Here is a 13,972-nt window from a genome sequence, read left to right on the forward strand (position 1 = left end):
ACAATAAATAATAGCATAGTTGACTTAATACTTTGATCAAAAATAAACATTGACTTTTGTATTCCATCATAAGATGTAAAAACTAATTAATCAAGGGGTAGAGATTTGCTTAAGGGACTACCCCTAATTAGAGGCATAAAAGATCAAACTGAACTTGTTTCAAGAGTACCCTTATCAAACAAACTAGCATACAAGACAAATCCTATACATTCTAAATAATTACAAAGATAGGTTGAGGAGTTATTAGGTAGAGGAGAGGTAAAAGAGAGTCTAAGTCCTTGTGCAGTACCTAAATTACTAATCCCAAAAAAGATGGCACATGGAGAATGTGTAATGATAGAAAAGTATCAACAACATCATTAAGTATATGTCTTCAATTCCTAGAATATGACTTCTTAGATGATCTTGTTGGGGCTAGTTGGTTTAGTAAAATAGATCATAAAAGTGGCTATCATCATATTCGAATGAAGATAGGTGATGAGCGGAAAACTGCCTACAAAATCAATATGGGTTGTATTAGTGGTTAATGCTGCCTTTTGGTTGGATTGGTGCCCCTAGTACCTTTATGAGGTTCATAAATAAAGTCCTTAGCACTTTGTTAGGCAAGTTTGTGATACTTTACTTAGATGACATTATAGACTATAGTAGATGCTCAGAGGAGCACCTCACTTATTTAGACAACTATTTTAGGTTCTAAGAAAACAACTATATGAAAAACTAGAAAAATGCTCTATGCTACTTCAAGAAGTGAAGTTTCTAGGATTCGTCGTTGCAAAAGATGGAGTAGAGGTATGTCCCTCGAAGGTAGAAGTAATAGCATCTCGGGAAGTCCCTATAAGCATCATTCAAGTAACATCTTTCCATGGGTTAGCTTCCTTTTATAGATAGTTCATCAAAAAATTTTGTACCATTATGACAACTTTGACTAGGTGCACTAAAAAAGAAAACTTTGAGTGGACCATAAAAGCACAAAAGCTTTTGAATTGATTAACACAAAGATGTTCCAAGCCCTTACACTCAGACTACTAGACTTCACTAAATCCTTTGATGTTGAGTGTGATGCAAGTATGAAGGGCATTAGAGCTGTACTAATCCAAGAAGGAACGCTTATAGCCTATTGTAGTTAGAAATTGAGTGGTAATAGGTTAAACTATTCCACTGATGACAAGGAATTCTATGATATGGTAAGACCATTGGAAAACTGGCCTTATTACTTTGAGGTCCAACCGTTCAATCAGCAATCAAATCATAAGTCCCTAAAGCTTATAAATGGACAAAAAAAAACAATATGAAAGGCATGGTAAACGGGTAAAGTTGTTACAGTCTTTCAACTTCTCTTCTATATTTAAAATCAGTAAGAAAAATGTAATAGCTAAAGAAGTTAGTAGAAAGCACCACCTAGTATTCCTACTCGAAGCAAAGACCTTAGGCTTTAAAATGATTAAGGTGTTGTATTCAGCAACCTTGAGATGAAGCAACTTTACCAAGATTGTCAAAATGAGCCAATGGACCCTTATATTTTCAAGAAGGCTTTCTTTTCAAAGATAACTTATTGTGCATTCCTAACACCCCCTTAGATACACATTGGTTAAAGAAGTGCATGAAGGCACTCTAGGTGGGTATTTTGGCATACAAAGACATTAGATATGCTTGCACAACATTTTTTATCGCATTAAATTTTAGGTATCAATTTGGGAATGATTGAACAGAAACAAAAGGTGCCTTAAATCCCCCTTATTTTGGGGCTTTCAAGTAAGCAAAATAATATTAACAACATGATTCTTAAAAGAGGTCTATAGACGAAAAAAATAATGCACAGAAAGCTATCACATACCACAACGATTGTTCCTTTAGCTATTTAAAATTATGATGCTCAAACTTGCATTATATTGTTTACATTTACACGTTTATTATATGGACAATTAATTTAAGAGGAAGAGAGGGAGGGAAAGAGAATAGAGTAGTATAAAATATTTAACTACTATTGCATAGCTCTTTTAACTTTTGTTCTAAAAAGTAAAATACATAATTTCTCCATTGAAAAGTATAGAAAGCAACCAGTCGCATGTGTAACAAATGATCCAAAACTCGATCCCACAATACAATGCCATGCTGGCCCGTAAACCTTGTCAAACTCCTGTCACATGCCCAAAAAGGAGACTAGTAAGATAGTGACATGAAGTTTTTCCTTGGAAAAATATGTGATTACCATTAAAAAATTCCTTTTACAATCCATTAGTTTTATTTGCAAAATTATTTAATAAGTACTTATTTTGTCTATTTAAATTTAGAGCCTGGTTATAAATTTTGGTATACCGTATTAGAAAATATTACAAGTCATATAAATTGTTGAAATACACGTAAAAGATAATAAGAGACATTTTTTCATAATTGAGATTATAAGAGAATGCAAGACATTGTTAAATTTAACAGTGTAGCACAACACTCCCTTCTTCCCTCTCAACTTGCTACATAGTTATTTTATTATATTTCTATTGACAATGATCCGCACGTTCTCTAATATTGTGTTTGGATAGAAAAAATAAAGGAAAAGAAGGGGAAGTAATTTGAAAAGATGGAGAATCCTCTTTTTTGATAACAAAAAGGGAGGAAATTGATTTGATTTGAGGGGTTAAAACATAATATATACACAAATTTTGTTCAAAAAATGAATAGATTTAAATGGAAAACACTCATATTTCTTCATTTTCCTTCCTTTCTCTTTCAAACAAACAATGTGCATTCTCCTTCCTTACCTCTCTCCTTCCTCTCCTTTCCCTTCCTCTGCTTCCCCTTTCCTTCCATTTCTTTCTTTTTCCTCCTAATTTGCTATCCCACATATAGATAATCTCATTTGCATTTACAACCACTTATCCATATATGTTTCTCATTCACAAGTACTTCCTTTGTCCTTTTTTATTTTGAAAAATCCAATGTATAACAAGATTAAGAAGCAAAAATACTGAATTAGATGAAAACGCAGTCCCGCCGGCATAAAAATTAAAAAACTCCAAGAAAGGAAAAAAGACATTGGACCACGCCCCCAAACTAAGACAGGTCATCCCAAACAATTAACACCCTTTGTTTTTTGCTATATTTTTTCGTGATAATAGAAAATAAGTTGGAGAATAAGACAGAATACAAGCTGGAGAATAAGACAGAATACTGAAGGATCCTAAAAATGATTGGTTAAAATGAAGAAAGAAAATATATTTGTAAATAAGATTAAAAAAAAAGTAAAACCACTAACAAAAATAAGAAAATGGTGCCAATAATTAAGTGAGACACCATAACTAAGTAGTATGTAAATAAAGACAATTTAGAAATTCCACAAAGTAATTAGTAGATGCTAATTTATCATGATAACACATGGGGGGCTTTGGATCTTTCTCAAGGTTATGTTAATTGATTGATTAGTTATGTTCTAAATTGAATAATTAGTTCCATTAACAATAATAGGAGTACATGATTGGTTTTTTCTACTACTAAAAGAGTGGCACTTATCAAGTAGGGACCACATTCGGAGGGATTAGATTGAAGGATAAGTCTGGATCTGGATGATTTGCTAGCTTGTCTAATTTGTTGGTCAATTTGACCAATTTTGAAGTTCTACCATATATTATGTTTATGCTAAGATCATAAGATGGGATCTTCGCATTTTTTTAATGTTAGGTCCATAATTTCACGTTAATTAAAAATCAAAACTTTACAAATATCATCAAAATTGTAATCTTTTAAATGAAAAATATTATTTAAAGTGTCTTTTTAAAAATCAAGAAATCTGAATTTGTAAAAAAATTTTCCTATATAATTCAATTATCGAAAAGAACTGCAAAAAATTGACAAAGCACTAAAACAAATAATAAAAAGTTGAAAAAGAAACGATCATATAGGTTTTTCCTTTTGTTGGCATTTGCAAGATACTTGGTAAGAGTGTAAGAATGAAACTTTTTTAAGGTAAAAGGTGGAAAAAAAAGTATTTTACCATTGAAATTATTCACGATTATCGTGTCATTTATAAAAAAATAATAAATTTATGAGGGTTTGACAAGATAGTTTATTGGACAATTTTAGTTTATTTTTACACAATCAGAGGTTTGGGTGGTTGATCAGTCAATTGTTAATGTTTGGTAAATTAGTTGGTTGAAACAACTTATTGTGATGAATAAATTGTTTTTGAACAAGTTGTTAGAAGTGAGTTCAGAACCAGCTGGTTAAACCAGTTAATAAATCAGCTGGTCAAATCAACTACTATAATCAGTTATCTGCTACCAGCTATCAATCCTTTACCAAACATCCTTCGAGAGCCAAAAAAATAAAAGATTGAAAAATGCTTTTAACCAAACATATATTCTTAATAGAGCACATCACCATTTTGATATGCTTCTAGCGACTCTTGTTGCAATTGAAATAGCTTCAAACGAGTACTAGGAGAGGGTGGCCTTTATCGGTCACGAGCTTGTATTAAATTTGGTTGGACAGGAAATAATGGGCAAAGCACAGAACTGACATGTGATGCATCTTCTTGCAGTACGAATGGGCATATGCACTTATATTTTGTTTGTACCATTCATTTCTTAGTAGCTACTAAGTGAGATGAAGAAAATGAACAAATCTCATAAACAATTAACACAAAACAATAAGATAATCGATACTTCTTTAGTTTAAAGAGTTTGCATTTTTGGCTTTTTAATGCATTTTTTCTAATAAAAAAACAAAAATTAATAATTATAAAAAATATGTTTTTAACTAGTTGAATTATTCAGTTATCTTAAAAACCAGCAAAAAAAAATTTAAATTTTAAACTTTTCTAACAAACCTATTGTACCAGCCAATAACCTTTTTGACTTATGTCTTTGCTTTTTTTTCATCATTTTATATATATAACATTCTTTTTCATCGTTTTATGGATATGACATCAATTAATATTTGGTTTACACAAGTTTTCAAGCGGATGATATTTGAATGAGTTTACTTATTATGATCGGATAATATACATTTTATGATTTTATATGACATTTCAATATTTTAAGGTTATTTATCTAAAATTGGTATGTCTCCCAAGAATTTAGCAACTTGTTATTTTTAAAATTAGTATTATATCCAAAGTAACTCACTTTACTTTTAATTTTGTGCCGTTATTATATCATAATAAATTGATAATAAAATATCACCTTCCAACTTTATTCACTTAACTTTTGGTTTAGCCCAACTTAAGTTCCTTTATGATAATGAAATAACGCTACCCAAATTAATTCACTTTATGATAACGAAATAATACTATCCAAATTAATTCACTTTATGATAACGAAATAATACTATCCAAATTAATTCACTTTATAACAATGAAACAATACTATCCAAATTAATTTACTTAATGATAATGGAATTAGTTCAAACTCAATAAAATAGGGCAAGTATAAAAATAAAATTTAAAGAGGTTTAAGCAAATTGTACCTTCTTCAAGTTGTAAGCCATATGTTTAGCACTGAATTTCTCCAAACTATCATAAGTTTTCCTTGCACATTGAAAAGCATGAATTTGCATAAAAGCAGGCATATCAGTAACCAAAACCTTAACTTGTAACAATTCAATCACAGAAATTACATCATTTTCCAATTTTGCACCATTTGATTTCCTGGCTTTCTCCTCTACAAATCTCCCAACATATGCTTCATTATTTTCAACATGGGAAACTGATTTCCTTCCCCCTTCTTCCTTCTTCCCTTTTAATTCCATTCTCATTCCCTTTCCCTTTTCCTCTTCTACTTCAACTGATTTCCTCCCTTTCATAACAACCTCCTTATGATTCCCATTCCCATTCCTACTATCTAAACTCATCATCAATATACTTTCTACACTTGAGACCGACTTCCTTTCCCTTTCCTTTTCCTTTTCTTCCTTTTCCTCGCCATTACTACTAGTCTTTGTTTTTGACTTTGACTTTGATTTTGACTTTATTAAACCTCCCCATACACTTGAACGAATGATTTTTTTCGTCACCGATGTCACCGGAGGCGGATATTCCGGGGTTTGACTACCGGTGGCAAATCTATATACATATAAATTACCTCTCTTAGACTTTTCTAACGATGTTGCATTCATTTTTTTTTTTTTTTTGAGGGACTTTCTTTAGTATTGTCCTTGAATTTTCCTGGAGTGTAAGTGTATAAATGTGTACAAGATAGTGAGACTTAAGGAGGACTACAAAAAGGGTGCCCCATTTTTGTTTTCACTCTTAATAGAAATAACGATATAAATAAATATAATAATAATATTAATTTCTAGTAATATTCATGATTGGGAAGTTGGGTGAAAAAAGGATTAATTAATGAAGCAAACCATGTGGTAGTGCCATTTTTCAAGGATCACATAAAGTGGGTATGGGTTGGTTGAGGAGGGGATGTATTTGTTTATATACTTAATTTAATTATTAATTATTGTTAATTTGATGGGTTTTAATTGATGGGATGATTTGATTACTAATTTTTGTTTTTTGTAATTGTTTCAATTGATACAAATAAAAAGAAATCATAGGAAGTTTGATGGGTGCTCTGACCAATAGATTATGGACCCCTTGAGTAGAGTATATTTGTCTGCTAATCGGCTCTGTTGCTAAGCCCCCCAGCATATTATGACCTACCATTTTTTTATCACCCCATTATAATTTCAAGATTACATGTGTTCAAAATAAATATAGTAATATGATCTTAATATTATATCCGACTTTAATTTAAAATTACACAAAAAAATAATTATTGACACAAAAAAACTTGATAATCTTTAATTAAAAATCGATAAAATAACCCGAATAAACAACTCTACTTAGTATTATTATAAAAAATTATAATAATTTTTTTTTTGGTTTATATAAATTTTACTGTTCCCCTATGTTATAGGCCAGCTACTCAGCATGTGCTTAGACTAGATTAAAAAAGTGCTAAAGTAGTCTATTTTATTGTCTAATATACTATATTCGGCATTTGCCTAAGATAGACAGTACACAAATCCCTAGGTCCGTTTCCTTCCTCTCACCCGGCCAAACCACCTTTCTCCTCCAATTCATCAAACACGACAGTTAATATGTTGACTGCCCCATCTAATTTTTCTATAAAATAGTTGCTACCATAACTTATGTCATTTTAATGATTTTGTCACAATTTCTATTCTATTTTTATTGTTTATAAGTTGCTCTTTAGTACAAATAATGCAAATAAGAGTAATACACATTATACATTTATGTTTGTATTTTGTTGTACGTATTGCAATGGATTGTTTGTCTGATTTCACTAAGTGGATAGAAGTTGAATATTAATTTGTCTATCTGTAGAACAAAATGTTTAAACGAGCACCCTAGTGGTCAAACGAAGTTTGGCACTCCTTTGTTTAGTTTCATTATTACTTAGTTCACTTGAGCTCATGACAGTAGTTAGCTAAATGTCAACTATCATGCTAGTATCGGGAGTAGCCGAGTAGATAATTATGAGAAAAATAAAAGTTAAACTAAAAATTTTAGGCTATTGAGAACAAAATTAAGAGAATATAACTGTTGTGAAGGTAATAAATAATTATAAAGTAATGAAAAAGGAGAAATAGAGAAATTAATCCCATCATTATGAGATAAATATTTACCCTAATGTGATAGAGAAAAAATAATTTCCCCTCCACACTTAAAATAAGATGATAATCCACCTTCTTTAATCCTCCTCATATCATATCATTGAATCATTATTCTCTTTCAAATTCTATTTTACTTTCATTTTTAGTTGATTTTAGTTTTCCCTTATATATTTATCCTGAATAAAAAGTGTCATAACATTTTTTTGTTACAATACTTAAAAAAGTACTTCTATTTTTTTAGCTGCTCCCAAACAATATTTATATCTGATGTTATATATATAACTAAAATTATAAAAATGTCATATTATGAAAATTTGTTACAAGAAGAATAAAATAAAATGAAATAAAATTTTATATGCCCCTATTTTTTTTTCTTGTATACTAGTCATAAGATGTAAATTATCAAACAATGTTGAATATTGCAAAAATTGATTTTGGATCAACTAATAAAAAGGATGTATTAGGGATAGGCTAATAAACTCTACTTTATTGGAATAGTGTTTATTAGAGGTGTTCAAAACATATCTGACGACCTGATATTCATCCTATATTATAATCAAATATGATTAGACCCAACTTAAAATTAAATTTACATTAAGTAAAAATAAATATGGTCACAAGACCGAACTGAACAAACAGAAACACATAACCCAAGATGGACATAATTATCCAAATGAGCACATCTAGCTTTGTAGAAGAGTAAATATTTTATCTTCACTGATGTTGACTGTTCTCACACACTAAGAGTTGCAGAAACCCAGCATTGCCAATTACCATTATGGCCCACGAAATTGTTGCATCTGTATTACCATTTATATGCTGCATATTTTGGCATGAACTCTGGAACAGATAGTTGAATAGTTAATTATTCTGACAAATAAAGAAGTTTTAGAGTTTTAGCCATTCATTCATAGTAGTCCATAATTAATATGACTTTTGGGTGTTAGTGTAAATTGCCCTACCAAAATTAAGGGTGAAGCTAAATAAGAAACAATTAAACAGGTAGGCTCTCATTTTCAGGGGCCAAAAGATATGGACACAGTCGATAAAATGATGCACCAAATCTGCTAGATATCAGCTAAATGTGTATCAAAATTCAGCTGAAATCTAGGGCTACTAGACAGGCAACAAGGCAACTAGCTTAGTGTTTTGGATTAGCTAGCTTGAGTTTTGACTCTATATAATCATTTTAGTATTAGAACAATGTTTTAATGTTTTAATTCATGTATAGTACTAATAAACATCATTTATCATAAATTCTTAGCTTTAATAATAAATCTTATGTTTCATTTAGGCTTTCTTCTTGTTATTATTCAAAATGAACTTGTTTTTACTCCCTTGAATTCTATGTAAATGTCTCGTTTGTGTTCTGCATAATATCCAATACAATAATTATATCTTTAATATATCTAAAGAAGTATAAAATTTAGAGTAATTTGCGAATAACAACATTCAAGTTTAAGGCATTTGCGAATTACTGTCTCAAAATTTGTTTTTTGCAAATTATTGCCACGAAAGTATCAAAGTCTACACCATTGGGGCCAAATAACCGTTCTTCAACTCAAATGACCTTTGACCAGCCTAAATGACCATTGACCCTCACTAATCACCTTTGACTTGTGTTGATCATCCTTAATCACCTTTGACTTTCCTAATTACCAATAGTATCCTTATATTTCAGCACTTTAACATTGATTTTACACATCATAACGATATTTTTTTCAAAAAATTGACGTCGTGATTATCTTTAACAGACGTCGCGATTACCTTTATGTGGTAACTCTTTCGAAAATCCGGTCGAAACAAATACTTATTCGCCTATTTCCCGGCACAGACCGAAAAATATAATTAACGTCGTTTTTATCCATCATAACGATATTTTTTCAAAAAACGGACGTCACGATTATCCTTCTGGGGTAACTCTTTTGAAAATTCGGTCCAAACAAGTACTAATTCGTCGAAAATTCGGTTGAAAGTACTAATTTGCTTATTTTCTGGCATGTAGACCGAAAAGTACTCCCTCCTATTCATAGATAAAAGGACATTTGAGTTTTACACCAAAGCCAAGGAGAGGCGGGGGATCACTTAAAAATGGGTGGAAAACTCTCTTTTTTCTTAAAGGGTATTGATATTTATGTATTGTTGTGTTATTGTAGTAAGAGTAAAAGCGTAAAAAAGAATGACAAAAATAGAAATGGGACATAATCAATGAATTGACTCAATAAAAAAATGTCCCTAAATCAATGAATAGGTGGCAATGTATTTTACATCCTTCTTACTCATCATAACGATATTATTTCTAAAACACGAAAGTCACGATTATCGTTACGGGATACTTTTTTGAAAATTCAGTCAAAACAAGTACTAATTCGCCTCTTTTTCGGCACATAGACCGAAAAAGATATTTAACGTGATTTTTACCCTTCATTATGATATTTGTTCGAGAACGACATTAAATATCTTTTTCTGTCTACGTGTTGCGAAATAGGCGAATAACTACTTGTTTCGACCGAATTTCCAAAAGAGTAACCCTAATAGGATAATCACGACGTCGGTTTTTTTTTAAAAAAAAAAATCGCTATGATAGGTAAAGACAATGTTAAAGTGCTAAAACTCAAGGGTACTATTGCTAATTAGGAAATAAAATGTGATTAAGGATGGTAAAAAAAAATCAAAAGTGATTATTAATAGTCGATGGTCATTTAGGAATGTCAAAGGACATTTAGGTAGGTCAACGGTCATTTGGCATGAATGGAGTAGACTTTGATACTTTGGTGGCATTAATTTGAAAAAACCAAACATTGAGGCTGTAATTCATAAAAGCCTTAAACTTAAAAGTTGTTATTCGCAAATTACTCTAAAATTTTAAATTAATAAAGTTATGTTGAGGCGCATCAAACTATCTCACTCAATATATTTTAAATTATAAATTATGAATAAAATACAAATAAGTGGAACGCATATATAGAAAGGAAGAGAGTAAGAACATATGTCGACCGTATAGGTAGTACTCTTTATAGAGTATACATCCTCATTAGCATACCTAGTGTATTTGATAAACCCTTAATTTTCCATTGCCATGTAGCTTATTATAGCTTGTTCCCTAGCCATGAAGAAGAATGTTGAAGAATTGAGATTAGAAAGTTGAACGACCACTCGTTGCCTAACCTTGAAGAAGCACGTTGAAGAAATAGAACAGAAAGTTGAACGTCCATGATCTTTCCTGTGGGACCTACCACTCGTACCCTACAGCAACATCAGCAGACAGAATGTGGAACGACTGATCGTTCCCCCAGAACGACCGATCGTTCTCTCTTCGCTGAATGGGCTTTTGGCTTGGCCGCTCATTTGATGACCCTTTTTACATCATTTTGAAGGATTATTCCTCTGTTTTGGAAGACCTAGGTTACATCACTCTTGAGCATCACTATATATGGGAGATATTTTATAATATGAGAACACACCTTTTACATTACCTTTACTACTTGTACTAGCTTATTTTGCAAGAATCATTTTATGCTTATTAGTTCTTCCTTCATCCTTGTTCTTAAATTCTAGGTTTTATCTTCTACAATCAACATTGAAAATCACAAAGATACTTCAATCAAAGTTTATTTTAGTTATATAGTTGTTCAATCTATAGGTTTATTGCTAGTTGGGGCTTCTCTACTTTATCGATCTCCATTGTTGAAGGTTTAATTAAAAGAAACTACATGTAGACAATAAGATTATTGTATACATTAAGATTCTCACTCATTCCCCCGATATGCAATGTAAAGAAGCTCCATCACCTGTAATGTCTATCTATGATAACCCTGCTGCTAAACGTAAAGTCATAGACCAACATGTCATAGCAGGGCCATCAAAGACAAGTCATCAACAATGAAAAATAAACAGTTACGTCAATAATCAATGAATTTATGGTAGTTAAAACCACAGAACAAGTGAATAGAACAATAACATTGCACGACAATACGGGTTTCACTCCTGTACCTAACACTTCCTATTTACCCCACGATTTTTCAGGACTTCTAATCCCTCGAAGAATATTTAAGAGTAGTAGATTTTTTCTCTACTTCATGACATAGTGACAAGGCCAAGGGCGTTATTGGCCACCCGGCGCCCATGGCAATGTATGAACTCATATCCCCTCCAGCTGACCCTCTGGGGTACCAATCTAGTGAAGAGGCCACCATATTAGGGTTTGCAAAGCCCGCATGGTAACACCTCGGTCAAGAGGCGGTATCGGCCACCCGGCGCCCAAAATAGGGGGTGGTCCCCGCCTTCTACTAACGCTCTTATTCTCTAAACTATTCTAATCGCAAGATTTCATAATTGATAGCTCTTCATATAAAGTGTACTCACTCGTACTTCATAGTTTTGATACAATGCATATTATCACAATAAACAATAATGTCATAAAGCAAATTGCATATAAGGGTTGATTACTACGTGTACGTACCTGTAAGTGTCACTGCACGACAAAATCACAATAATCACCCAACTAAAGTTCCACCTTCCTCTCATGAACATGAAACCTATACAAGTTTAAAGTAGAGTTAATAAGCATGTTTGTCTCCATTCAAGAGAAAAACAAGCTATCCAAGTAACTTCCTAGTATTCTAACGCACACTAAACCAATTCACATTACTCAATCAATACTTGTTCATAAGTTATGACATTATCTCAACAATCAAATAAGCTTTCACATCTACTAAACCAATAATCAAATAAGCTTTCACAACAACATAGTATACTTTATGACCATTTCTTTAAACCAAGAGATTCAAGTCGTAAAACCACATCACCATGTAATGGCATAAACTACTTACACTTGTAAAACAACCATTAATAGTAGTAACTTATAATTTGGCTACAATTACACCACTTACAATAACCAACGAACCAATCATGTCAAGCATCATTAACATGACAATATTGGACTCTAATAACTACGACCATACCATCATTAACTAACAATAATACTCAATAATATAAACAATATCCATCATCCTCTTTATAATACAAGTGACAATTAACAACCACTTTTAGTGACTAATAATCTCAATAATACACCCACTAAGCATGTTTACTCATGAATTATACCATCACTTCAATCCAATCATCACATTGGTTTCCATTCAAGTCTAACACAAGGTATGTTAAGGGAAGAATATCTATATGGAATTAAATCATAAAATGCAATTTACTACTTTTGATTTTAATGATTTAACTCATGCTAATAAATATTTTTTAATCAAATTTGTTACATTCCTTAAGGTTTGACGGCCAAAGAATAAGAACAAAACAATTCGTAGCTTAGACAACCCATAACACTAATTTATTTGTTTATTTATTTATTTTTCTATGATTTAGCCACATTGCACAATTTGGGACAACAATCGAATAAACTATCCATGGCAATTAAATTCAACAATATACCCACAATTAATAAAACGGCAATTAACCATCAAACCACAACAATGGCCATATTCATTACCATAAATATGATAAAATTAATATTTAACAACTATTCAAAGTGACTAACAACCCTAACTATTTTAACCATCAACACCACCATTACTAACCAATAATAATACTAAACAAATGCTTATATGAAGATGTCCCAATACCAAAATATCACCAAATTACCTAAAAATAGTACATACTACTTTTATTTTTATCCCTAATACAAACCCTAACTTATCTATGTTCAAATCACACTCTTAACACTTACCCGCTACAAATTCTATCAAGATATCACTTAATTTAAACTAAGATTCATTAATTTGCACAAAATTTTAAGATTTAAGCACTAAATTAACAAGGAGAAGAAGCTCACAAAAAATGGGGGAAGAAGAGAGAGAGAAGAAGCGTGCAGGGGGGAACAGCTAGCGGTTGTGGGGCGTCGACCGGTTGTCACTGGCCATGGGTGGTGCTCGGTCCTGGCAGCTGGTGGTGGTGGTCAACCCTGGCGGCTGCCGGGGCTGTTTTTGGTGGGGGAAGAAGTTGGAGAATGAAGAGAGAACACAATGAATGAGATGGAGAAAGAATGGTGTGAGATGGGTTAATATGAGGGAGAAATATTAAAACCCTAACCCATATTTTACTTGCTTATTTGATCTATAAGGCCCAACAAAATTAATTCTAAAAGGTTATAAAGGTCTTTGTTTTGCTCGATTTGGGTACAACACAATATTATTATTATTTATTTTATTTAACTTCATTTTAATAATAATAAGTAACCAATAAAAAAATAAAAAAATGTTTAAATGTATATTAAAATAACTAAACCAAATATTTAATAAAACAAATGTTATATAACCATTTTCAAAAATGATTTAAAATATAT

The 13,972-nt window shown here is 31.5% G+C and overlaps 1 protein-coding gene and 1 long non-coding RNA gene across 2 annotated transcripts; both read right to left on the bottom strand.

The window, feature by feature from the left end:
• Positions 1-1,842: 1,842 nt before the first annotated feature.
• Positions 1,843-6,371, bottom strand: LOC130814555 (uncharacterized). Its single transcript, XM_057680665.1, has 2 exons — positions 5,458-6,371; positions 1,843-2,137 (listed from the first exon to the last, which is right to left on the bottom strand). Exons 1-2 carry the CDS (start codon positions 6,103-6,105, stop codon positions 1,982-1,984), a joined length of 804 nt encoding a protein of 267 aa, XP_057536648.1. The 5' UTR covers positions 6,106-6,371; the 3' UTR covers positions 1,843-1,981.
• Positions 6,372-10,570: 4,199 nt separating this feature from the next.
• Positions 10,571-13,737, bottom strand: LOC130814556 (uncharacterized). Its single transcript, XR_009042451.1, has 3 exons — positions 13,463-13,737; positions 12,083-12,158; positions 10,571-11,438 (listed from the first exon to the last, which is right to left on the bottom strand). It is a non-coding gene; the product is annotated as an uncharacterized LOC130814556 (long non-coding RNA).
• Between the last annotated feature and the right edge of the window lie 235 nt (positions 13,738-13,972).

The sequence above is a fragment of the Amaranthus tricolor genome, chromosome 6 (genome assembly GCF_026212465.1).
Source record: "Amaranthus tricolor cultivar Red isolate AtriRed21 chromosome 6, ASM2621246v1, whole genome shotgun sequence".
NCBI lineage: Eukaryota > Viridiplantae > Streptophyta > Magnoliopsida > Caryophyllales > Amaranthaceae > Amaranthus > Amaranthus tricolor.

What these genes read in the sequence shown, in the direction of transcription:
- LOC130814555 (XM_057680665.1), bottom strand. Translation starts at nt 6,105, where the DNA reads ATGAATGCAACATCGTTAGAAAAGTCTAAGAGAGGTAATTTATATGTA. An exon ending in TGGCTTACAACTTGAAGAAG is followed by an intron (nt 2,138 to 5,457) that starts GTACAATTTGCT and finishes GGCATGTGACAG; the next exon opens with GAGTTTGACAAGGTTTACGG.